Source organism: Pseudorca crassidens, chromosome 19 (assembly GCF_039906515.1).
Source record: "Pseudorca crassidens isolate mPseCra1 chromosome 19, mPseCra1.hap1, whole genome shotgun sequence".
Lineage (NCBI taxonomy): Eukaryota > Metazoa > Chordata > Mammalia > Artiodactyla > Delphinidae > Pseudorca > Pseudorca crassidens.
Window position 1 is genome coordinate 48,879,236 of NC_090314.1, and position 27,189 is coordinate 48,906,424.

The following is a 27,189-nucleotide window of genomic DNA, read 5'->3' on the forward strand; positions in this document are numbered from 1 at the left end:
CTCCCTCTGAGGCCACTAGGGAGGCTCCTTCTTTGGTGTTCCATGGCTTGTGAGCATAGCTTCAGTTGCCTCCGTCTTCACATGGTGTTCCCCTATGTGTCTCTGTGTCTTCTTTTCTTATGAGGATACCAGTCATATTGGATTAAGGGCCTACCCTACTCCAGTATAACCTTATTTTAACTAATTAAATCTTCAATGACCCTGTTTCCAAAGGTCATAATCTGAGGTACTGGAGGTTAGGACTTTAACATATCTTTTTGGGTGACACAGTTCAGCTGATAATGGTACCTAAAGCTGATGGTCTTCTTATCATTTACAAATAATAGCTTTTTAAATGGTTATTTAGATTTGAATGAGATAAATTTATCAGGTCATCAATACTTTTGTAAAAGATGGTAGAACTGAGACTTCCCTCGTGGCGCAGTGGTTAAGAATCCACCTGCCAATGCAGGGGACACGGGTTCTATCCCTGGTCCAGGAAGATCCTACATGCTGCGGAGCAACTAAGCCCACGCGCCACAACTACTGAGCCTGCGCTCTAGAGCCCACGCGCCACAACTACTGAAGCCCGTGCACCGTAGAGCCCACGCCGCAACTACTGAAGCCTGTGTGCCACAAGTACTGAAGCCTACGTGCCTAGAGCCCGTGCTCCACAACAAGAGAAGCCACCGCAGCGAGAAGCCCGTGCACTGCAACAAAGGGTAGCCCCTGCTCCCCGTAACTAGAGAAAGCCTGTGTGCAGCAATGAAGACCCAATGCAGCCATAAATAAATAAATAAATAAATATTTTAAAAAAATGTGTGGATTTTCCCTGAAAACATTAGGAAATTAGTTTTATTTTAATTTAATAAGGGTAATTGCTAAAATCTCAATCTTCCAAAGCAGTTAGTCTTCAGAGACAAAATGTTGTGGCACTGCACTAGTACACGGCAGTTTATAGTTAAACTATATATTATATGGTTATCTTCAGAGAGTTCAGAGTGCCTTGAACTCAGTGAGGCCCCTGAAAGGGTAGAAATGAGCTTAAAGATATTTTACCAATTTTTTTGATTGGGAGACTCATATTCAGAGAAGATAAATGTTTTCCTCAAGGACATTCATTAAGTGAGAAGAAAGACTGTGATTTAACCTAAGGATTCTTTGTCTTAATCCAGAATTCTTTCAAGCCATGAATTATTCATATATATATATTTTGGAGGGAAAGGCATATCTCTAATAGTTAAAAGATTTTCTTACACAAGCAGCAACGCTTGAATTAAAATTTCTACTCTGCTGTTAAATTGACGTCTAATCAATAACCCAGCTCATCTTGAAGCCAAGAGAATCGTATTATCAAGTGAATGGATATTTATTTGCGGTACTCTGTCTGATCAGGTTAACCGTGCTTACGGTGTTGCCATTTTAGATGTGGCAGGGTAAATTGTACTATGGGCATCTGCTCTGGGGTGTATAGTCTTGTTTTTCTGGTTGCCGTTCTTCCAAGAAAGATATACTCAATCTGGAAAAGGTCTAGAGACCGACAACTATAGTGTTCCGGGAAGAGGGTCGAGTAGAGTTCATTTTAGAATATAGGTTTAAAAAATTAGATTGTATCATTCCTCAAAACTGTGAAGTTGGATTGAGAAAAGGAGATGGGGGATAAAAGCATGGTAGAAAGAGAAGGTGAAGGAAGACATTTGACTGTCAGGTCAACTATGTTGGGTGATTTAAAGACTTTAGTCTGTTAGGTCTTGGTATACTTTTATATGCCAAGTCTATAAACCTTAGTGTCTTTCAGGTAGCAGGATACGTGAGAGAAAGTGGATTACTTATATTGGTATTCTTATTGACTCCTAGTTTGTAAACTAGTTATTATTAAAAAATTAGACATCTTATTAGGAAATACTCTAATGGAAATGGTGTTAAATATCTTAAGAGTCTTTATATATGTTTTTTATTAATTCATTTTGCGTACTATTTCCTGAGGAGTTTTTACTAGTTGAAAGGCTTCATTTTGCTTTCTCTAAATGTACATCCTTGTTCTTAAAAAACTTAGTTTAGGGCTTCCCTGGTGGCGCAGTGGTTGAGAGTCCACCTGACGATGCAGGGGACATGGATTCATGCCCCGGTCCGGGAAGATCCCACATGCCGCGGAGCGGCTGGGCCTGTGAGCCATGGCCGCTGGGCCTGCACGTCCGGAGCCTGTGCTCCGCAATGGGAGAGGCCACAACAGTGAGAGGCCCGCGTATCACAAAAAACAAACAAACAAACAAAACTTAGTTTAGGTTTCACCATATTAGTGACTGGGAATGACTTGGCTGTGGTAATGCCTCACTTAGACTAGAATAAATGATAGGTCTAGAAGGAAAATCTTTTTTACTTTGTTTAGCATTCTTCAAATTTGGTATCTTTCTAGATAGAATTTGAGGAAACTGTAATCCAATAAAAATAAAAAGGCACTTGGAACCTTTTGTACTTTCTTATGTAAATACAGTTCTTTACTTTAATGGGTTCATTACCAGGAGTTGTTTTCTTAACTGTTAAAAAGCAATCAGAACATTTTTCCTTTTGAGTTAGAAAATAAGGTCACAATAGAAATTTGATATTGTTTCTTCCTGCCCACTTTCCTACTCTGAGAATTACCATAATTAGTGTCTTAAAAGTACAGATTCATTCCGAAAAATAGTTCTATCACCAAATGTTTGGCTTTTCCAACCTGAAGTTAAAGTCAAATCTTTACTTAAAGGGGTTTATTTTTTCTGGAGTCTATCGAATATGCAGGTAACAAATATATTTATGTTTATTCCACAGCCATGTTCAAAAAATTTTGACCTTCTTCCTCTGTGCAACATCTTTTGTATCTCTAGGCAACAGGAAAGGATAAATTCACAGAGGGAAGAGATAGAAAGACAACGAAAAATGTTAGCAAAGCGGAAACCTCCTGCCATGGGACAGGCCCCTCCAGCAACCAATGAGCAGAAACAGCGGAAAAGCAAAACCAACGGAGCTGAAAATGAAACGTATGTTCTTTATTAATGTGAACTGAGATACCATATTCTCCCCTGAGATACAAACCTCCTATTGAGTGCCACTGGAAAAAGTGATAGATTGTGGAGATTTCTAGAGCTTAAATTTTCTTTTTAGTTACATTAATGGATTTGCTCAACTCATATAAAAGCCATCTAAAATTGACTCATTTTCTTAGTCACGATCTTATATGAGGAGTTTCAGATGAGAGGGAGAAAAAATGTCATTTAACTTGATGTCATGATCTTTGGCCACTCTTATAACAAATGTGAAGTCATTAGGTATTCAAATGATATAATTGCTTACATGTGGTTCCAGGTTATGGTATGTTGGCTTCATCTTATGGAGAGTACCTGACTCTGTTTCAGACTGAAGAATGCACAACTAAAGAATGCTATTTAGTAGTCTAAAGAACACTAGTTGACACTCACAAATTTAGGTGTAACCTAAGAAAAAATAGGTATTATTTTAGGAAAAGGACATTTTCCCAGTAAACCAAATCTTGACATTCCCAGTACTTTTTCCTGTTCTGGCAACCTAAGGAAAACACCAGTATCTTCAACTGCAGTGTAGTCATCTATTTCACTGCCAGTCAACAATTATTCCATAGCTACCATGAATACGAGGAGTAGAATATTCAGAGTACAAATGCCTTCTTTTTTCACTCCAGCCCCGTGTCAGATTTCCCTAATTGATTTTTGAATTCTTGACCACTAGAGAATCTTCCTCTAGGACAGGAGTTGGCAAGCTTTTTCTCTAATGGGCCAGATAATAAACACTTTAGGCTTTGTGCACTAGAGGGTCTCTGTTGCAGCTACTCAACTCTACTGTTACAGCTTGAAAGCAGCCATAGACAGTACATAAGTGAATGGATGTGGCTGTGTTCCAGTAAAACTTTATTTCTAGAAATAGACTGTGAGCTGAATGGCCCACAGGTTGTAGTTTGCCAACTAGGCAGGACTGTTAAACAGTTAGAATTGGTGCGGGAAGTGAAACCTGTATATTACTTACCTGTTTAAAATATTTCTTATGCATACCCTGAAGACATTTAAACTATCACCTCTGTCTTCAAGAGGCTTTCCAATTAAAAAGGAAAAAACGATCTACAAATAATGGTGTAGAAAATCTCTACAGAATTTATGGTAGCCATGAAGTCATTTTCTGAATTGAATGTTTGAAATTTAAAATATATTTTTTCATAGAAACAGTCATTGGTATTGTAATCAGTATTTCCATTGTGGCTACATTAGTTTTTCAAGGGAAAAAGAAATTTTGTAAAGCTGTCACTGTGGGATTTAAAGATAGCTACAAATAAGAGATAATGATATTATGTAATTTATTGACTAATATGTCTTTTGCCATTAATGTTTTCATATTAGTTCACAAAAACATATTAACCCATAATCCACCTCAAGTATAATAATACTATATTACACCATTGTTAAAAGTTCATGACATCCCAGAAATGTATCTTTCTTCATTCCAGTGAGAAAGATGGCTTAACACCAGTCTTCACCCCATACATACCTGATATGTTGGGGGACCTTTTCTTTGACATTCATTTATTAAGTCTGTGTTAAATGCTTATTATATATTCGGCCCTGTTCTGGACTGGGGTACAGAGCTGAAAGATACAGCCCAGTCTTAGGAGCTCACAGTTTATTTAGGGGAAATGAACAGATGAATAAACTAATAATTACTTTAAGTGTTGTGATAAAGGTATACACATTGAATAAGTTTGGAAAACATCTTCACTTCACAAATATTTTAAAACTAGATTCTAAGTAAAAAATATTTCCTTTCAAAAAGTCCAAGTAGGAGCCCAGATTCGAAGAATTCTTCAGGCGAATGTTGTACACGTTAATCTGATTATTGTCTTCTTTCATGACTCCTATATTTATTGTGTGGGGACTCTCCTTCCAGTGTTACTTGAAAATTACTTCATGCTAGTGCATAAAACCATTGGCTTAGGAGTAATAAAGTAGGCATAGGTTGTTTTTTTGCCATAGAATAATAATTAGAATTCAGTCTAGGCCAGTAGTGTGTCAGTAAGCAGTTGCCATCTGGAGTCCTGTGTAAACTCCAAGCTGGAAGGCCTTTGGTCTAGCCTTTAATAATTAGAGTATCTGTGACTTGGCTCGTTCCTTTGGCCAGAAGCCAAAAACGGTCCTCTGGAGTCTTGGAGTGGGTTACATTGTCCTTTCCTGGTATTGAACCTATTTCAGGCAGAGAGAACTTTAAGCTCTGATTTTCCATTCCTCCCTTTTTTACTGGTGTGATATGGAGTAATAGATGTAAGTTTTTCTGCAGCTGTGAAATGATAGGTGTAACAGCCCTAAATGGGTGTATTTTTTCTTGCTCTTTTTTTTTTTTTTTTTTGGTACGCGGGCCTCTCACTGTTTTGGCCTCTCCCGTTGCGGAGCACAGGCTCCGGACGCGCAGGCTCAGCAGCCATGGTTCACGGCCCAGCCGCTCTGTGGCATGTGGGATCTTCCCGGACCGGGGCATGAACCCGCGTCCCCTGCATCGTCAGGCGGACTCTCAACCACTGCGCCACCAGGGAAGCCCTTTTCTTGCTCTTTTTATCTTCTTTTAGTCAGACCTCAGAGACACTATTTTGTAGCCCTTCCTGGTTGATAGGATAGCTGTTTCTTCTTTCTCCTGCTATTTAGAATATATCTAAACAGTGACACCTCAAACTTTGAAGTATATGTGTGTGCTTCTAGAATGTGAAGAGAGTGAAGATGGAGGAGTAAGATATCACTTCTTACATGCTCATTCTTGAGATATGAGGATGAGATCAGGGTAGGTGGAACATGAAATGAGTGATTACCCATCAAGTAAGCCCTTTGAGAACTGTGTTAAATAGCATTTTACAAATTATAGATTCCTTTCATATTCTCATTTTAATAGTCACAACAGCTTTTTTAGATAGGTATCATTACTTGCTGCGTTTTTAGGAAATTGAGGTTAAAGTTGCTTGCCCAAGTTCACATGGCCCGAGTTGTGCTTTGAACCCTAGTCCTGAGACTCCAGATCCTGGACTCTGTCCTCTAGGTTCTTCTCCTTGTATCAAAGTCCAAGAGTTACCAAAAATAATCAAATATGTTGGCTTATTAACATCCCCTTTATAAAAACTTTTAGACATATAATTTGGCTACCTCTCCTAATGGATTTTCATCAGAGTATGGTATGGAACAAAACTCATTTCATAAGTAACGTGAAAATTTAGCTCATTTATTTTTCTCATTTTTTTAATAAATTAGACTTCTGGCTTTGAAGTCCTTCCTTCACATCACATCTGATAAATCACAGAAGTTTTCTCTTGTCAAAGGACTGCAAGATAATCTATCTTTTGGTCATTTTAACTAAGAGACTTAACATACGGTATAGCATGCTTTGGCCTTTCTCTTTAAATAGGCACACTGTGATTTCAAACAATTTCCTGAAATTTTTATCATTATTTTCCAGGTTAACATTAGCAGAATACCATGAACAAGAAGAAATCTTCAAACTCAGATTAGGTCATCTTAAAAAGGTAAGTGTAATGAGAAAACCTGTCTGGAGAAATGCAATTTTTAGTTTACATTTGGTGTTGAAGCTCTTTGGTCATTTGGGCAAATTAATAGCTTTACATACCTGTGGAAATCTTCAGTAGTTGCTCTGTCACACCTGTATTCTAATGGTGGAGTTCATATCTTTCAAGTTGCAAGTCAACTCCAGCCACCCGGTGAGAGTGCCTTTTCCATCAATGATGTACCAGTACTTAATTCTGTATACCTCATTCGGCTCCACAAGTGATTATGTTTTAGTAAAAATTAAATATAAAATAAGAGCAGATGGTTCTAAAATTGATATTTAAATTATTGTGATGTTTTAAATCACATAGCAGCTCTTATCTCTTGCTAAACTGGCTAAGAAGAGAAGGTCTTGCACCAACCATATTGAAACACAAAGGCAGCTACACAGAATTTGTTATTGAGTGTTCATGGAGGTATCTTAGATGTAGGTCACTCATCTCTTAAATTCAGCAGCCTGTGGGCTTCCCTGGTGGCGCAGTGGTTGAGGGTCCGCCTGCCGATGCAGGGGACACGGGTTCGTGCCCCGGTCTGGGAGGATCCCACATGCCGCGGAGCGGCTGGGCCCGTGAGCCATGGCCGCTGGGCCTGCGCGTCCAGAGCCCGTGCTCCGCAACGGGAGAGGCCACAGCAGTGAGAGGCCCGCGTACCGCAAAAAAAAAAAAAATTCAGCAGCCTGTACTTTTTGGTGGATGCTGCTTATTCTGAAGATGATAAGTAAGTGTCTAATAAATTGCTGTTGGTGTGTGTTTGTCGTCTCCTCCCCTTTCTCAGATCCTGTTAAATCGGTGGAACTTAAGGCACCAAGTATAATCCCTCCTTACAGAACAGAACCAGATAGAGAACGTGATTTTTGTTTTTTAAAAAAGAGGAAAAAACAGATTGCATGCCTTATATGTATACACACAAAATATTTCTGGAAACTTACACAAGAAACTTAACAGTGATTATATCTGGGGAGTGGGCATGGCTGGAGGTGGACAGAAGACTTTCACTTTTCCTGCTGTACTTCTATGATTTCAATTTTATTTACTGTTTTGCTGTGGGCTCGTTTTTATGATTAAAATTCTAGTTCTTAAAAACATCTTTTTCAAAGTAAAACTTCTTAGCTTTTCATAAGAGAAATGTCTGCTTTTGTTTTTGAAATGAGATTCCGAAACGGTAAACTTTCCTGTGTTCTGAGCTGTTTCTTTCTTTTTCACTTTAGGAGGAAGCAGAGATCCAGGCAGAGCTGGAAAGGCTAGAAAGGGTTAGAAATCTACATATCAGGGAACTAAAAAGGATACATAATGAAGATAATTCACAGTAAGCAACTTGGGAGTATGTTGGGTTGGAGATTGCTGAGCACTTTCTGACATGAATGGTCTAGAATGATATTTTTGCTTAATGTAAATTTGGTAAACCATTCCACTGTGTATTTAACTCTGTTGTGGGTGTAATACAGTTTTATGAATAAAATTTTGATTTGCGTTAGTTTAAATACATATAAATATATTAGGTTTATATATTAAGTATACATCTATACATATATTATAGCATTTTTACACAAGTAGCGGTCACTAAAACAATACAACTTTGTAGTCGCAAATGGTTTAGATACACTGTGTATTCAGATTTACCCTCAGAGCCTTACTAAAGGGAAACATGGGATGGCAGTGTGGTGTTGTGGAAAGATTACTGGGTTGAGATGACATTCGGTTTCTGAATTACCTTTATGGGCCATTTAAGTGTTGAGATTTTTAAGAAAGACTCTCTTAAGTTCAGCACATTAATTATAGATAAATGCCCATCTTTGTTTGTAAGTCATTTAAGGAGCTGAAACTGTGAAAAGTAGATTGCAAGTGGGAAATGGCTTCTAACCATAATCCTTTCTTTTCCCACATTTTTCTGACTCTAAAACATGGGGGTTTGGGCATGGCTACAGCTTGTGTATTTTTGTTTGACCAGAGTGAGCCATGGACTTTGCTTTCTGTAAAGTGGCAAGCAACAGCAGCTACCATTACTGCACACTCTCTGTGTCAGGCAGAGCGCTAAGTGTTCCTGTGTTCTATCACTTAACTGTCACAATAGCCTAATGAGGTAGGTCATCTTCAATACATAGATCTGGAAACGGGCTTAGGCAAATTAAGTTAACTTGTCCAGGGACTAGTGTGACCAAACAAAGAGTTGAAATGTGGATCTGACTCCACAGCTAACTCCCATGCAGTAATACCACCTCTCTCCACAGGCATGCCACTGTCTCAAAATCAAAATAAAGTAATTTCAGGAATATTAGTGGGGCTGATGAGGAACTAGGTAGAAATAATCGAAAAGTTATTTTTGCCAGAGTCTCTCATTTCTTTGTCTCATTGTTAGAAGTGGAATCCTGTATGGGGAAAACAGTTATATCATGAAGACTTAAAGAGAGAAAATGAATGCACGTAGAACATGTGACTCACTTTATAATGAAATCTGTCTTAAAGGCCGTGTAAACTATCTTGGAATTTTATTGTATGTAGTTGTGGAATGGTGGGAACGAGTGGTTCTTGAATGGTTTGGAGGACCCGAGTAGCACAGTTTGAAAATCCCTGATCTAGTGTTATCTCCTCCCCGCTCCCGCCCTCCACCTTTACAGCAGGGCAGAAAGGGAGGGAAGTCAACAAAGGTCACTAGTCTAATTGTGGCTGTGCTGAGACTGGCACCTGTGTCTCATGACTCCACAGCTAATGCTGTTCATTGTAATTATGCTGTCTCTTTGAACTATAGAACTTATTTTAGGCTCAGAATTAGCTATATTGTGATGATTGCCAAACTGTTGGCAGCATCTGTAATCATGTGTATAACATGTTAGATATTCTGGAAATTTTGCAAACATGGAAAATTGTGTAGTCCTTGACCTCAGGATGTTGTTATCTATCTGCTGTTTCCACAGATTTAAAGATCATCCAACGCTAAATGACAGATATTTGTTGTTACATCTTTTGGGTAGAGGAGGTTTCAGTGAAGTTTACAAGGTAAGTATGAGGAACTTCGTACAGGGACTGAGGGTTAAATTATTGGTTATTACAAACTTGGAGATCATTTAGAATAGTGATATAACTCTGGGTTGATATCTATTGGTTGAAATTCCAAAAACTTTTAAGAACCTGTATCTTTGGGAGAACTACTTCCAGTAAACTTGTTGACTAAAACAGGATTCAATATTTTACCGTGTTTTCAAGTTTGAAAAGTAAATAATTACAGATTTTAAAAGAAAAAACAGGAAGGGAAAACAACACTCATTTCTGGATAATGGAATCTTTCTGCCTCATCTGTATTTGTTAGAGATGAGTGTTACTTTTATTCTCATAAGTTTTTGTTTTGTTTTTACAAAATGGATGTGTTAAAAAGTTAATTCTTTGAAAACCTGTTTTTTGCTTTTAAAATGTTCCCATCTTCTAAGTCAGAGTGTTTAGTAGCACTGGTGTTCTGAAGGATTGTCCTGGCTTCCAGTACTTCAGTCGGGCCAGCAAAGAACAGGCTACTAATACGAAGCCTCCAGTTGATTTTCCCTAGATGAGGAATTCGGCCTGTTTTAAATATACTTGTAGATACATAACATGTTCACCAGTCACAGCCTCCTTGAATTTCTCTAGATGTTTCTGGCACCTGGCTTTTAAATGCTGAATTGGTTTATTAAGTGGTCTTTACTGCATGACCCTGGTAATTCTCTCTTTTCTAAGGTGTAACCTTCACTGTTAATGATTTATATTATGCCCATGAGTTTTTATATAGGAAATCTTTTGAGTAAAATAATTAGTTTTTATTTCAGATAAAAACTAGTTCTACTGTTTTCCCTTTTTTTAATGTTAATTTTTTCTTGTGATGATATATACACAAAATTTGCCATTTTAACCATTTTTAAGTGTACAATTCAGTGGCATTAAGTACAATCACAATGTTGTGAAACATCATCACTTTCCATTTCCAGAACTATAAGCATATTTCTAGTGTACTGCTGGGTTTGATTTTCTAATATTCTGCTCGTATTTTTAATCTGTGATCGTAAGTGGGACTGGCTTATAGTTGTCTTCTATGTGCAAGCAGCATTGTCTAGCTTTGATGTCATAGTTATCCTAGAATGAGTTGTGAAATTACCCTTTTCCCATGTTCTGGAATGCTTTGCATTACATGTTGGCTACTTGAAAGTTTGTTAGAGCTAAATCATAAAATCACCTGGGTAGGTGTCATTTTAGAGGAAAACTATTTGACAACCTTTTCAATTCCTTCTACAAATATCGAGCTATTCAGATTTTTTCCCCCTCCTTAAGTCAGTTTTGGTAATTCATTTTTTCTGAAAAATCATCCTATTTCATCTTGATTTAAAAATATCGTGCATACCTTAGTTATTTCTCTTCTCTTATGAAATGTTTATTTTTGTATCTCTTGACTGATAGGCCAGAGATTAGTCAATGTTTCTTTTTTCCTCTGGAGATTAACTTTTTATTTTTGTTGATCGGATCTACTATTTGATTTGTTGTCTATTTCATTAACTTCTGCTTTCAAACCTTCCTTCTTTCTTTCTGCTTTCTTTGTGTTCATTCTTGAGTCATATACTTAGTTTATTTTTTATTTTTGGTAACTTTTTTGATTGTGATAAAGAACACATAGCATAAAATTTACCAATTTAACATTTTTTAAGTGTATAGTTCAGTAGTAGTAGGTATATTCATGTTGTTGTGAAACAGATCTCCAGAACTTTTTCATCTTGCAGAACTGAAGTTCTACCCACTAATCAACAGCTCTCCTTTTCCTTCTCTCCCCAGCCGCTGGTAGCCACAATTCTGCTTTCTGTTTTTATTAATTTGATTACTTTTAGTTAACTCATACGAGTGGACTCACACAGTGTCTGTCTTTTTGTGACTGGTTTATTTCACTTAGCATAATGTTCTCAAAGTTCATCCATGTTGAAGCATGTGACAAGATTTTCTTCTTTTTAAGGCTGAATAACCCTCAGTTGTATGTATATACTTCATTTTCTTTATCCATTCATCTGTCAGTGGACATTTGGGTTGCTTCCTCCTCTGGTCTGTTGTGAATAGTGCTGCTTTGAACATGCATATGCAAATATCTCTTTGAGACCCTGCTTTCAGTTCTTTTGGCTATATTCCCAGAAGTGGGACTATTCCGTTTTTAAAATCATCAAAATTGGTTCTTGGGGCTTCCCAGTTACTTGTTAGTGATTTCTTCATATTTTTTCCTAATGTATCCTTCAAACATTTTAACACTTCTGAAATCTGAATGCCTCTGACAATGATGTGTTCATTAATGTAGTTATTCTTTTGCTGTTCTCCGCTCTCCAGAAGCCCTTCTTAGATTAGTGGTGGATCACAGTGCCTTGGATTCAAAAATAGGGTTTGGTAATTGGAGAAAATGACACTTGTAGTTCATTAGTGCTCTTACAAATTAGGTGGTATTTAATCTGGCTTTTAATAGCTTGAAATGATTCTCTTATGGCCATGATGGATACATGCATACAGGTGGACTTCATTCAGACTCTGTAAGAAAAATAGAGTTCAAAAGTTTCCATTTCTGTGAAATAAGATATTCTGTTTGAATTGAATGGTTTTTATATTTAAAAAATACTGGTTTAAATTTGGTATAAATTAGAAGTTTCTTTTATAATCAGGCCTCTCTTGTATCCTGTGCTTTCTTAGAGGTAGCTTACATCTTTAAAAGGTCTGTAGAATGGTAATCACCGCTATTCATGGACTGTATATCCTGTGCCTGTTGCCTTCATCTGTTCAAACATTTGTGGAAACTGACAGATAGGTGGTAATAGTGTTGAAACTGGAGTAGTAAGTTTTTAATCTGAACTTTAAAACCTAGGAAGAACTATTCATTCTAAAAGAGTTCCTCAGTAAATTCTTTTGTATTGGGGAAATCTATTGTAAAATGCTACTTACTTTTTTTCAAATTGTGATTTACACCAGGCATCTTCGAAAATCTATCCGTTACCTTTTTTCACCCCATAATATAGCACTACCTAGCTGATGTGGAACTTGCCAGCAGTGGTGGTCTTTGGGGAAAGTATGTCCCTTTCTTTGGACAGTGCTGGAGAAGCGATTTGGTGTGACTAACTTCAGACATTGTTGCGATCCAAAATTGCTTTTTATTTATCCAGTATATAGGGGTGGGATTAAGTAAATTTAGCAAAGAGGTGTATCCTGGGGGTTTCTTTCTCAAGGAGGCAGATAGTCTATGTCCCTAGCATTTCAAAAGTGGCAGGACCTCTGAACCTAAAACTGCTCTAAAAATAAAGCCTATTAAAAAATCTTAAAAAAAAAAAAAAAAGTGGCAGGACTTACTGTTGAAGAATGTCAGGTCCCAGTGTCAGCTGAGGGATGAGAGCCAGCTTAGGGAAGAAAGATCCCAAATAAGGTAGGTGATGTCCAGAAAGAGAATTGTTTAGAAGTGACTGTTAAGGCATGGGCTGTCTTTCTGTTTGTGGTGTATGCTTGGTTTTATTTTCTGAACCCTTTGGTGCCAGTGCGTCTGGAGACTTCTAAATTATCTGATCACAAGTTTCAAGAAAGATGATTGCAACTCTGAAACAAGTGTATGTTGTGTTGTCCGCTGTTGTTGTTGTTTAATAATGCATTTTGGACTTTGAGTATGTTGGTCTGTTAAACAGAAGCTTCAAGTCAGTTGCCTGTAATTCTCGTTAGCATTATCCAGAATATAATTTATTCCTTTTCTTTATAGGCATTTGATCTAACAGAACAAAGATATGTAGCTGTGAAAATTCACCAGTTAAATAAAAACTGGAGAGATGAGAAAAAGGAGAATTACCACAAGTAAGTGATATTAGAGTGTCTGATTTTTCAAAATTTAGTAATAATAGCTGTAGTTTGAGCACTGTGTTAAGAGCTTTACATGCATTGTTGTTGTTGTTTCATTTAATCCTCATAACTGTCCTAGGAGAGTGAATAAATTTTCCATCTTACTGCTAAGGAAACTGATACTTAAAGAATTTGAGTAACAGTTAAGAAATGGCTGAGCTGGTATTTAAATCTAGACTTCCCTTAATCCAAAGCCAGTGGGTTTAACCATCCCCTTCCATTGAGCATCTAAAATTAGCTATAATAAACAAGTAAAGCCTCAGAAATTATTGTTGCTTGTCTGTAGAAACCAGATGTGAGAGTGTTCTTCAGTGGTCTGGGGACCCTGGGGAGCTCCGGGTGGGGCTTTGTCTGCTGCTTCAGTCACCTCGTCGTAAAGGAGACAATGTGGGGCGCCTGGTGTGCCTCGGTGGTACTTGTTTGACTTGTTCAGGCCCTCAGTGCTGAGCTCACCTTCCCCATCATAGTTTGCCCATCTCAGAGTTCTTGGTCTTCAGCGTCCAGCTCGCTGTGCTTTCCCCTCTTTAGAATGCCACTCACAGTGGCCCCCATCTGTGCCTGGGGTACGGGGTGAGAGGGTGGCTCTCTAGAATGAATAGTTATCACATGAGCGGGTGTGAATGTCTTTGTTCCACTGATGTCAGGCCTTGCCTGTCTCTCCTCTGAGCTTCAGAACATTGGAGTTCATGGTTCACTTGCTTTGGAGGCCATGCAGACTTAATTTGCTGTTAGGATCCCCACTGGGTTTAATATTGTTTCCTTGTTGTAGGTACAAATACTACATTAGACATGTCCTACCCCTGAAAGGAGGAAACAGCCCCTTTTGATGTAAAGCAGTCTACCTCCTTTCTATAAAAGCAGTTTTGTTTTTTTTTTCCTATAAATACTACTTTGGAGGGAAAAAGGCAGTGGACTTTAGCCAACTTTTAGTTAGCTTCTAAGTCTTAGTGGAAAAATAAAACATTTCTACATCATCAACCCATTCTTCAGGCATGGAGCAAGGCAACTCCTGCTCTATACCTACTGTTCATCCGGGACCTGGGAACTCTTGCTGTTCCATGCAGATTGGCAGTGGTGCTCAGCACTCGGGGAGAGAAGGTTCCTGTGGCATTAAGAGAAGTGGGGCTTAGCAGAGGTAGGAAAGTGGATGATGTGTGCTCTGTGCATGGCACCCCTCATGCGTCCCTTATGTGAGAGGCAGCTGCAGTCCAGATGCTTCTGAGGAGCAGTTACATTATTATAAGTACATTCCAGGCATTTGACATGCAGGGACGAATAGCACGCGGCAGCGAATGCCAGGGAGCACTTGAGAGAAGGAAACCACATGTTATTCTGACCAGTTAGAAAAACGGTGAGAAATGTCCTTATTATATTGAGACTCAGAGTACCTAAGGGTATAGGAACAGTTCCTGCATCTCTTTCAAAATACCCTTCAGCTATCCTCGGAGCCTGTGCCGCAGCTTGTGTGCACTGCCCGTTCCAAACCAGCTGACTCTACGAGGGGACAACCTTGGTCAACCTTGAGGAAGTAGTTCCTGTGCAGAGACTTATACAGATTTTACCTAGTCTCAGTATCCAGCTTTCAGGCTGATCTTAAAGAGAACGCTGGTGTCGAATACTGTAGTGACTGCAGGTGGGGTTGTGCTCACTGTAGCCTTTTTTTTTTTTTTTTTTTTTTTTTTTTGCGGTACGCTGGCCCCTCCCTGTTGTGGCCTCTCCCGTTGGGGAGCACAGGCTCCGGACGCGCAGGCTCAGCGGCCATGGCTCACGGGGCCAGCCGCTCCGCGGCATGTGGGATCTTCCCGGACCAGGGCACGAACCCGTGTCCCCTGTATCGGCAGGCAGACCCTCAACCACTGTGCCACCAGGGGAGCCCCCACTGTAGCCTTTTGAAGCAGTGAGGGGTTGAAGTCAGGACCATGCACCTCCTTGACACATTTGGCAAGCTGTTTTGAGTCCTGACGGGTGTAGATTGGTTCTCTTTTCACATTTGTCTACCAGATGGAGTCACAGAGCAAGTGAAGGGGACAGTCTCGTTTTTCTGAGTTCTGTACCGGTTCAGCTGTGGTTCGCAGTGGTGCCCTCCTATTCTTTGTTTCCTCACCAAGGCGGGAGTCCTGACTCCTGAGCACCTTCTGTGGAGCCATCTGGGCAGGAGCTGTTTCCCAGTTGACAGACACACTGGGGAGGGGGTGTGCAAAGTTGTTGTGACCTCTTCATCCTTGAGGGGAAATTCTTAAAGCACTTCCACCTTTCTTTGAAAGATTTTGCTTGCTAACTGATATGAAATCATACTGATGAATTTCAGGCTACAAATAATAGTGAATTAGCAAAATGTTATTAACTCCCTTGAACTTAAATTAAGGAGGCTTATATCAGGCACCAAACAGATTTTAGAGAGTGCTTCAAAACTTCAGTGTTAAACTGAAAAGTAGTACACTTCAGTGTTGTGGTAACATTATGAAATACGAAAATGCTACTGTTACCCTCCATAGTAAGGTCTTTTGATTGCTTTTCGCTTTGTGGGGATGACTTCCAAGCCCCATCTGGAATCAGAACATTTATTTGGGTAAAAAAGAAGGAAAAATTCAAAGAAAATAGAAGGTTGTTCTATTGTTTATTTTTGAGTTCTGTTCTATACCCCCTTTCCTCTCCTCTCCCCACAAACACAAAGTAAACTGATTGTTTTACTTTTGCATTATTAAAGCATTAATAGGTATTACTCGATTTCTTTAACTCCCCAAAATAGCATATTAAGAACTTTATGGTAGGAAAAACTTCATATAAAGCTATCCACAGAAATAATTGTATCTGAAGTAGTTAGTATACTCTTTTTTGTGGGGGGGGGCTGCGTTGCTACGCGCAGGCTTTCTCTAGTTGCGGCGAGCAGGGGCTACTCTGTTGCAGTGTGCAGGCTTCTCATTGCAGTGGCTTCTCTTGTGGGGGAGTGTGGGGTCTAGGCGCGCAGGCTTCAGTAGTTGTGGCTTGCGGCCTCTAGAGCGCAGGCTCAGTAGTTGTGGCTCAGGGGCTTAGTTGCTCCGCGGCATGTGGGATCTTCCCGGACCAGAGCTCAAACCCGTGTCCCCTGCATTGGCAGGCGGATTCTCAACCACTGCACCACCAGGGAAGTCCAAAGTAGTTAGTATACTCTTGTATGATACTCTTTTCTAATTTTCTAGGATAAAATTATTGAAAGTCTAAATATAGATCCACTTAGAGTAAAAGACTAACACTTAAAAAAAGAAAAAAGACTAACACTTTAGTGGATAAGTTATTTCCAGCCTTCTATTTAAGTTTCTGTATTTATAGTACATTAGTCCCTTGGATGCTTAGTTGAAAGTTGAACATAAAAAGGACATGGCAGAGCCTCTGCCTTGCCTGCTGAACCGTAAGGAATGGCCTTAGAGCCTGACGTGACGTTGAGGGAGTGCTTTCAGTGACACACAGAAAGTTTTCTTAGTTGGCGAGGACTTTGCCACTTTCTTTGATTCATAATTTTTGCCTCCTTTATTTTCCTCTATTTTTTATACCACGATGGAGAAATTAGTCTTTACTTTGAAAAGCACAAAAATCAAAAAGTTAAAAGGGCAGAGGACTATAGATTTATAGTGTGTGAGAGTAAGAAATGACTTAATGGTAATCTGTTTAGACCATAGGTTTCTAAATTTGTTTTCTTTTTTTAGAAACAGCATCACCTTTATTTTACCAAATGAAATATTACATGGAATCTTTTTTTTTGGCTGCACTGTGTGGCATGTGAGATCTTAATTCCCCAACCAGGGATCACACCTGTGCCCCCTGCATTGGAAGCATGGAGTCTTATGCACTGGACTGTCCTGTGGAATATATATATAAATATATATATATATAGTTTGTCTATTTATTTATTTAGGCTGCGTTGGGTCTTCGTTGCTGTGCACGGGCTTTCTCTAGTTGCAGCGAGCAGGGGCTGCTCTTCATTGTGGTGTGTGGGCTTCTCATTGTGGTGGCTTCTCTTGTTGGGGAGCATGGGCACTAGGCACCCAGGCTTCGGTAGTTGCAGCACGTGGGCTCTAGAGCACAGACTCAGTAGTTGTGGGCGCATGGGTTTAGTTGCTCCACGGCATGTGGGATCCTCCTGGACCAGGGCTTGAACCTGTGTCCCCTGCATTGGCAGGCGGATTCTTAATCACTGCACTACCCGTGGAATCTTGATATGTGAAAAAGGACAGTGTGGAGCTGCTTTGGTGGGATGGGGGGTTGGGTCAAAGCTACGTTTGCTTAGCTTCTCTTTGGAGGCATCCAAATCTAGGGAGCTCCCTTTAAAACTTCCAGTCCACTGCCGTGATGGTGCAGGCCCACAAGGCCGGAGAGGGGGCATCATGGAGCTCAGACTCAAAGCCTGGTTTCTTGATCCCAGTGCCTCCTGTGTTCTAACGCTGCTCTGCCTCAGTGCTGGAAAGTTTTTTCTTTTCAGAAAGACATAAAGATGCTGATGAAATTAAGCATCAGAAGAAGCAAAAACTGCCAAAAATGGCCACTTGAAAAATAAGCCTAGTCAGACAAATTTCCATTGGGGAAGAATATTTAATTACTTTTAGATTCCTATCCTTCCCCTCCCTCTTCCCCTAGTCGTTCCTCAGCTTTTCTTTGGTTGAGTACTTTCTGTGTATTTTTGATATGCTAGAGTACATTTCAGAAAATAACACACTTTTTTTTTAATCATACTATGGAAAGTTTCCCTTTTCTGACTCTTGTCTTACAACAAAATGCCCCAAACTAAATGGTGCTAGATTACTTAAAATATAATAATATCCTATTACTCTCTTTGTAAGTGAGAACTAAATGTTACTCTTTTAAAATTCAGTATATGAATTTGCCAGATTATATCGTACATTTTTGTTCCTAATCTTACTAAATAATTTTAAATTGGAAAAGTACTAAAGAAGAAAGATGTTAATACATACATACATACATATATATATATATATATTCTTGTTATAAGAAAACTAGGGTTTCCATAATTTCAAACTTTTGATCAAATTAACATTTTCTTAAAAGAAAGTAAAGCTGATAGTCTTTTAAATTTCTTTTTGTAAGGAGTAGGATTTAAAAACAAACAAATACAAAGCACTGCTAATTGCCTTTTCTAACAGGTAATCCTTTTACCCAGTGAATTTACATGCTAACATTGATCCCCTTGATGTAACCCCAGGATATGTAACATTTATAGATAGAAAATATCAGCTTTAGAGGAAAGAAAAGAATGCTGTCTTTATAATTTTTAAAGTTCTGATATTTGGGTATAAATATAAAAGAGATTACCATAGAATGAACTCGAAAGGGATAAAAGGTTAGCACCTACTATTTTCTCAACAGCTTGGTAGATACTGGTAGAGAAAATAAGATGAAGAAAGATCAGGGGACTAGATGGACCTGAATGGAATGAATGTTCGGGAACAATGGAGAAGTGAGAGAATAAATTAGGAGTATCCTGGAAGAGCTCTAAGAGACAGGCCAAAATGCAAAATGTTAATTTTCCATTTTGTTTACAGGCATGCATGTAGGGAGTACCGGATTCACAAAGAACTGGATCATCCCAGAATAGTTAAACTGTATGATTACTTTTCACTGGACACTGACTCGTAAGTGCTATGCCATTTTAGCTTAGCAGATAATATTTTCTTGCAGTGTGTTGACTACTCATGGAATAGAGTTTAAATCTGGGTCCAGGAAATGCTCTCTGAGGGGACCAAATATACTTATGGGCAAATGATCATATTTGAATTCAGATTTGGGCCAGCAAGACGTCTCTTGGCCACAGGGTGTGTGCTGTTGTGTGCTGGTAAATGTTTAACAACCAGCTTGGTGGGGAGAGGCATAGGGCTGATTTGTACTGTTTGCCAATTTCTGTGGTATAAATATTCTGAACATGTCCAATTAAAAAAAAAAAGCAGCTTTATCGATACATGTTTACATACATACAGTTCACCCATTTAAAAGTATACAGTTCAGTGGTTTTTAGTGTATTCACAGATATGTACGTTGCAGCCATCACCGTAGTCAATTTTAGAACATTTTCACCACCTCAGAAAGAAACCCTGAACCTTATGCTATCGTCCCCCTATTCTTCCAGCCCCACTCCCTGCCGTAAGCAGCCGCTAATCTACTTTTTGTACCTGTAGATTTGCTATTCTGGACTTTCATATGAATGGATCATATAGTATGTGAACTTCTGTGACTGGCTTCTTTCACTTAGCATGGTGTTTTTTCAAGGTTCTTCTTGTGTCATGTATCAGTACTTCCTTTTTATGACTGGATATATTCCATTGTATGGATACACTACCTTTTGTTTATCCATTCATCCTACCAGTGGCTTAAAAGCCAGCTCACGAAAGTCCTGAAAATTTATCAGCTCTCAGAAACTGGCACAAATTGGTGCCAGCATACCACCGAGAAGCAGCAGTCAGGAGAGTCTCTGCCCCATCCTGATGAGCACTGATGGGCCTCTTAAAGGAGTGCCAGCGGTGTGCCTTTATTGCACAATGAGAATGAATGTGGCGTAGCCCAGTGCTGCATCCTGAAATATAAGTTGGTTCAGAGGCTTATAGGGATTTCGGTCCAGCCCTCTCACTTTGTAGGTGGAGATTTGAGGACCAGGGAAGTTAAGTGACTTGTCTGAGATCTTTAATAACCGTAGGCATTGTTGTATTTCATTACTTGGTATAGGTAAGCTCTAGACCTCTCGGTTTATCCAGGAGTTTAGAAATATTTCAGCATTTGGAGACATTTTCTCTGTTGGAGTCTGAAATGAATCAGGAGAACATACCTAGGTCTGGCCCACAAGTGTTTCCCTCCACCTCTCAGGCTGTTCAGCCTGTTCCAGACAGCAACTGTCTCAGAGGTTGCTGCACAGAGAGCCGGCCGACATTTAGAAGTGGCCCCAAAGGGAGACCATAATTCCCTTTGGAAACATCCACTCAGGGATTTCCCCTTTCCAGTCGGGTGCACCCAGCACAGCCATGTGTGTAGCATGGAGTGGGGTTCAGAAAACCCCACTGTAGTTAGAGAGCAGGTTTCCACAGGGTGGCTTACTGTTTTGCTTTCAGTAAGTTCCTTGAATACTAGGAAGGACACACACACACACACACACACGCACCCCCAAATGTAAGTACAAAAACCGTTTCAAAAATAAATATAATGACTCGGATTATCTGCTGTTTTGAATTGTATACACACTTTTAACTAATCTGAGAAATTGAGTTGATTCTATGCTATTGTTAAGTTGTTTACTTTGTTCTTCCTGTTGTGTGTATGGTGAATTTTTATCAAAAGTAAGTCAGACCATTGTTTTAGAAAGTCTTCTGAGAGTTGTTTGGGTATTAAAAGTGAGATTTTATTTTCAGCTTGCATTGGGTCCAGAATAAATTCACTAAGCATGAGAGTCTTTGCCTCAGATTTCAGCATATCAGATCAGAGAATCTATAAATTTTAGGCATATTTTCTCAGATAGGGTGCTAGCATGCTAGGACATGCTATGTTTCATAAGAAGCATGAGCTGTTGTTCAGTTTGGGGATCCCACAGGACTGTGTGTGTCCGCATTTTGTTGCTGTGCTTTGTGAAGGCCTCAAACTGCCCAGAGCCCCATAGTGCTAGTCCTGCGCCTCTTTAATCTTAGCTGAGTTGGCCCTTGCAGGGTATGTTTACCAGGCTCCTTTGTCAGTTGTTATTCAGTGGGGTTCAGCCAATGGGGAGATAGGTGGTGGTGGGTGGAGACCCCTCCGCCCAGCTGTGGTTGCAGTTTCCCTTGGTAAGTCTGGTTCTGGTTGCACCACCCTCCTCCCTTTGGCCCTCTGGCCTTAGGGTGCTAATGCCTTCCTGCTCTAGATGATTTCTGGGGTGCTCACTTTGTCTTCTCAGCTCTTCCGTCATTTCTGGGATTAGTTCCCTGAATTAAAGCCCCTCTGTTATAAATACTGGTTTTTATTTCCCAGCTAGACCCTGAGTGATTTACCCATATTGTCACAGCTTAGAATAGTTTAAAAGGTATTCATCTCTCAGGAAGCCTTCCTTTAGCTTATAACTGCCTTGGAAGATAGACACATGACCCTTAGTGGCACGAATGGTATGTAGTTTTAAATTTGGGTCTGTATGATATATATACAATGGAATATTACTCAGCCATAAAAAAAAACAAAAGTGAGTTATTTGTAGTGAGGTGGATGGACCTAGAGACTGTCATACAGAGTGAAGTAAGTCAGAAAGAGAAAAATAAATGCCGTATGCTAACATATATATATGGAATCTAAAAAAAATATATATGGTTCCGAAGAACCTAGGGGCAGGACAGGAATAAAGACGCAGACGTAGAGAATGGACTTGAGGACACAGGGAGGGGGAAGGGTAAGCTGGGACAAAGTGAGAGAGTGGCATGGACATATATACACTACCAAATGTAAAATAGATAGCTAGTGGGAAGCAGCCGCATAGCACAGGGAGATCAGCTCGGTGCTTTGTGACCACCGAGAGGGGTGGGATAGGGAGGGAGGGTGGGAGGGAGACGCAAGAGGGAGGAGATATGGGGATATATGTATATGTATAGCTGATTCACTTTGTTATAAAGCAGAAACTAACGCACCATTGTAAAGCAATTATACTCCAATAAAGATGTTAAAAAAAAATTGGGGTCTGTATGCTATACTGATACAAGTGAAAGAAAAAAACTCATACTGTGTAATAATACATTTGTTAGAACCATCAATACTGTACTTTAAAAAGCTCTTTTATACCTTGTGTGTTTAGCAAAGAGAAATCATAGTATGTGTCAATCTGGCAGGAGAGGTAGTATGCAACCAGCCCTTGGGACCTAGGCAAACCCTAGATTCTTCCTCACTGTCAGCACTTGAGGTCATATAAAATGTTTGCAGTGACAGTTGTGTATTTGATCATAAGGTGCTTGTTTAGAAATGGAGCATTGTGTAGATAGTAAAAGAGGTATCTAGCTTAAATACATTACGGTTCCTGTCAGTATTGTTATAGTCTTGATTCAAGGAGAGGTATGCCCTGGGTGAACTTTAGCACAGCAGGTTCCAGCAGGAAGGGTGCAGACGCTCTTCACCAAAAGAGTAAGCAGTTTTCTTCCAGTAAACCACTCAGTTAGCTAATACTGAATAAAGAATAGAAGAATATTTTAAGGAGCAAAGAAGAAAGAAGTGAGAAGCTAATGACCTGACGTTTTCAGTTGGGCTGGTTTAGACTTAATCTGCTTGCTCTTACCCCACGGTCAAATGTTGGTTTATTTATGTTTAGGTTTTGTACAGTATTGGAATACTGTGAGGGAAATGATCTGGACTTCTACCTGAAACAGCACAAATTAATGTCGGAGAAAGAGGCCCGATCCATTATCATGCAGATTGTGAATGCTTTAAAGTACTTAAATGAAATAAAACCTCCCATCATACACTATGACCTCAAACCAGGTATGTCTAATTTTTAGGAGACAGTATTGGTAGTATTTCTTTGGTCTTATAAGTGATTTTTAACTTTATAAAGTTAGGGGACTTGGCCGGGGACCAAGAAGGCCTAATAACATCTGACTTTAAATTGCCTGGGTAGTGGGAATAAGAGAGTCCCGGCCACACAGCACTGGGTTTATTAGGAGGGTGGGTTGTATTAAATGCTCTGGAGAAACAATGCCCTTGTCTTAGAGCCAGGGCAGTTCATGATGTCAGTCCGATTAAGAAAGAACTGCTCTGGCAAGCTCAGTTTTGTTTTTTTCCCATTACTCACACTGCATAGCAGTTCCTCTACTCCAAGTCTCTCTGATAAGTGCCCCCCACATTAACAAATTATTTTACACATACGCCTCCCATTTCATTAAATTCCGAGTGGAATTTTCCATCTTTTCTCATGGTTACTATCTAACTTTGATAGTCGCCAGTCGAGTAGAGAGCAATTAGACTTCGTACTTCTGTCTGTTGTCATTTTGAGCTGTTGCTTAGAAGTCTGCCTGTGTTGTCTGTAGACAGCTCTAACCAGCTGAGCTTAGGTGTTGGGAAGATTCCCATTTACCTCCTGGTGGGCACGGTTGTTAACTTTGCTTTCCTCTTCTGATAGCTACATGTTAAATCTCACTATTCACTATTCTTTAATTTTCTAGTATAATTCAAATGACTAAAAAATTCATCACAATGAAGTGATTTTTTAAAAAGATGGCTATTGTGTGATTGGGTTTTCTGTCACTGAATCCATTACATTTTCCTGCCCCAGGAGCTGTAGGTGGCACTGTGGTACTAGCTTAGATTCCCTTGTATGTTTTCTTTGATTCCCCCCGCCCCCCACTCCGAAACTACTGTCCTAAACAGGGTGGTTAAGAGATCCTTACTGAAAGTTCGGATGTAACTTTCCCACTATTTTTGACCAACCGTAGAAGTGATACTTTACTTTGGCCAGTTAATTATTTTTTTCCACTGCTCATAGTGGTGGTTTTGGCATATTAAGCAGGTGATTCTTGGAAAAGAGAAATTTGCCACCAGACGCTTACAACTCTCCCCTAGCATCCAGAGTCCAGATCGTTTTATTCCAGAGATTTAAATGTTTGCTGTTATATGTAAGAGTTTCAGTTCAGTTGTCCTCTTCTTGCCTGTTATTACCTTGGTTTATTTTAATTAGTAAGTTTTTTATTCATGAAGTTTTTTTATCTTTTTAGGTAATATTCTTTTAGTAAATGGTACAGCATGTGGAGAGATAAAAATCACAGATTTTGGTCTTTCCAAGATCATGGATGATGATAGCTACAATTCAGTGGATGGCATGGAGCTAACATCACAAGGTGCTGGTACTTACTGGTAGGTACCTGGGAGATTTGTCAAGTTGGCTGATGGAGATGTGGCTGTGCTATACTGAAGTGTTGGTAATTATTAATTAAACTACATCCTGTCTGCTTAGGCAAAAATGCTGTATACCATAGTAGACTTTCCTCTCCAAATATTTACTGTCTTTTCAACAGTTTGACTCTTTGTATTTACATGAATTTGTCTTAATTTTTCTTTCTGTTCTTGAAAAACCATTGAGAAAGAGATTATGTGGGGCCACGTGTTTGAGTTGTTTGTTTCCTCCGTAGGTTTGCCCCTACTGAGTAGATAGAGGATGAGGCTGCTCATGCGTATGTAAAGAATGGCCTTAAATTCTTTTCAGAATTTCAAATGCAGGTCTCTCTCTTCATGAGTTAATGGGATGAGGGATTTGTTTTTAGAGTTGCCTGAGGATGGTGGACTCTCAAGAACTAAGGAGTGATGAAGATTAGGACGTAAAATAACCATAGCATCCCTTGAAATCTAAACAGGAGAACACAAGCATGGTTTACCAAGAAATTTGTCCATTTCTGGCAGCCACGTTCTAAAAGGTTTTGAGCCACATTTCTTCCCGTCTGTTGTCACTCATCTACTCCCCAGCCACCCCACCCCAGCTAGCTCTGCCTGCCTGTTCTATGCCCTATCCTACTCTGCCAAGTATTACTTTTGACAGTGAGAACCATAAAAGATACCTGCAGCTCAGGCATTTGGCTTTGTGATTGTAAAGGCATGTTACCAGAGCTTTCTTTTCACGTCTGCGGCGGTGACACAAAGCCATACATTGCAATGTGTAATTCTGAACATGGGAAAGCCTCCAGTAGCACTAAGGGAGGGGGAATACATACTGTTAAACCCCAGGGTCAGTTGGCCAAGTCACTTATGTTTGAGACTGAAGGGCCCTGGCCCTTAGGAGATTAGTGACTCTCTCGGAATGAGGTTGTTGATCTGAAACAGACAGAGAAGAGGGGGACGTCAGTCCTGGTCTTACCACTCCCATCATATTAAAGAAAGACTCAATCATATCCTGCTAGAAACACCATGTACACAAAATTTCAACTTTCCCTTGCTCCGTATTGTTTGTGGAGATGGTACCTATAGTGAAAATCAGTCCCTAAATTAAAACTTTGAGATTCTAGGTTTAAAATAGAAGCTACATTTACAGTGTTTATTCACTTGGTGGTGGTTGTGGGTTCCTGTCAGTAAATGATACAAAAATATCTGTTGTTGGAAATTCTGGAAGCAGGTCTATACCTCTGCTATATAAATTCACCAGAACTTGGATTTTAGCTTTTCATTTGATAGCTTGTTCTTTTTTAAAGGTAAAGATTTTTCATGTTTAAATTAATTATCTCATTGCTGCCTATTGCTGTATTTGCTAAGCTATAAAATTCAGTGGTTGGAATTTAAATAAAAATATATAATGTTTGGGATTTGCTTCAAAGTAATCTGTTTGGGGGAGGTGGAGAGGGGTGTATAAGAGCAAAGATTTGCCGCATCTTGACAATTATTGAAGCTGGATGATGTTTACGATTCTTTCTACTTTAGATCATATTTGAAGATTTTTTTTTTCATAATAAAGAGTAAAGTAGAGAGGGAGCTACTGAGAAAATTAATATTATGGGTTTCTATGAAGGTTTAAAAAGTCTCCATATTGGTGTTTATAATCACCATCCTCAATATGTCATCCTCGTATTATGTCCCAGAGACACATAGATAGAATGGGAGGACATAACAGATTTTAAGTGATTGTTTGCGGCATTTGGTTGTTCCAGAATTCTTCTACATGGAATACTACTTTTAAATAAGGAACCCCTAGACTAGGCCTTGAGAATCATTTTTCTCTATGAGGATTTTATCATGATGGCGTATGCAACTTTGTTTGTTTTTTAAATACAATTTAGTGTAGTATCTTAGAACTGTCTTCTACTCTCCCTCCCAGAGTCCTTGATAAGGACTTAGAATGCTTATTATTTGGGTGAAGAACTAGTGTATTTCTTCATTTATAGTTGGGGAAACTGAGTCCTAGAAAGTGATATGCCAGATTTGTACTGTTAAGGGACAGTGTCCATTTGGCCAAATTATTGCTCTGCATTTGGAGAAGTCCAACAACCTCTGTGCTTCCTCACCACAAACAAGAACTTACTTTTTCCCTACTGCTTCCACCAAAGAGTTATAAGTACATTAAAAAAATCATTTTAGAATCAAGGTTCTATTTGTTATTTATCCAAGATCATATTTAAGTTATGTATATTAAAGAATCAAGAACCATGAAAACTTACGGTTCAGGGAGGTTTTAGTGGCATTTGGAAGAGCTGTTCTTTTTATAGATTCTTTGTCTATATTTTTATTTCTTTGCCTTTCTCCCCCACCCCCCTTTGTGAGTTCTCTGTCTATATTTTCACTTTTCAATGTGTGTTTTGGCTAAAAGCTTTCATTGTGAAATAATAATCTAGGTCAGTGGTCTTAATCATTTAAAAATGACTGTTAAAAAGGAACAACCTGAAACTAAAATTCTTTAAAAAAAAAAAAAAAGCCCATCATCTGAACATTTTCTGCCTCTCAACTCTTGTGATTCTCTTCCAGCTATACATTTAGATTTTTATACCAGAAGCACAGCAGGGTTTATAATAGTTTTTCACAGAATTGATTTTGCCAGCATGAAATCTGCAGAAATCAATTTGTTATCTTCAGAATTCTGCCTTCCAGCTGTGCTATGGTGAAGACTCCAGGCAATGAGGAGAAACATATTTATTTCGTTTCCTAAATGCTAAGAGGCACTTACCTTCCACACCATACAATTTGGTGTGGTTGGCTGTCCAGCTAGTCTTTTTAGAGGCCAGGGGTGGGTGGGGAAGGAACGAATTCAGATGAGGATTGAGTTGGGCTGATAACTAGTAGTTTGTTTGGCTTTT

At 39.2% G+C, this 27,189-nt stretch overlaps 1 protein-coding gene across 11 annotated transcripts in view; it reads left to right on the plus strand.

The window, feature by feature from the left end:
* Positions 1–27,189, plus strand: part of TLK2 (tousled like kinase 2) — a 104,173-nt gene that overhangs the window by 69,370 nt on the left and 7,614 nt on the right. For all 11 annotated transcript variants that reach the window (XM_067715942.1, XM_067715939.1, XM_067715940.1 and 8 more), the window contains 8 exons: positions 2,847–2,999; positions 6,478–6,544; positions 7,792–7,889; positions 9,496–9,577; positions 13,308–13,399; positions 18,979–19,068; positions 22,734–22,903; positions 24,133–24,271. In XM_067715942.1, the coding sequence (XP_067572043.1) occupies positions 2,847–2,999; positions 6,478–6,544; positions 7,792–7,889; positions 9,496–9,577; positions 13,308–13,399; positions 18,979–19,068; positions 22,734–22,903; positions 24,133–24,271 (891 nt within the window). The remainder of the gene's footprint in view (positions 1–2,846; positions 3,000–6,477; positions 6,545–7,791; positions 7,890–9,495; positions 9,578–13,307; positions 13,400–18,978; positions 19,069–22,733; positions 22,904–24,132; positions 24,272–27,189) is intronic.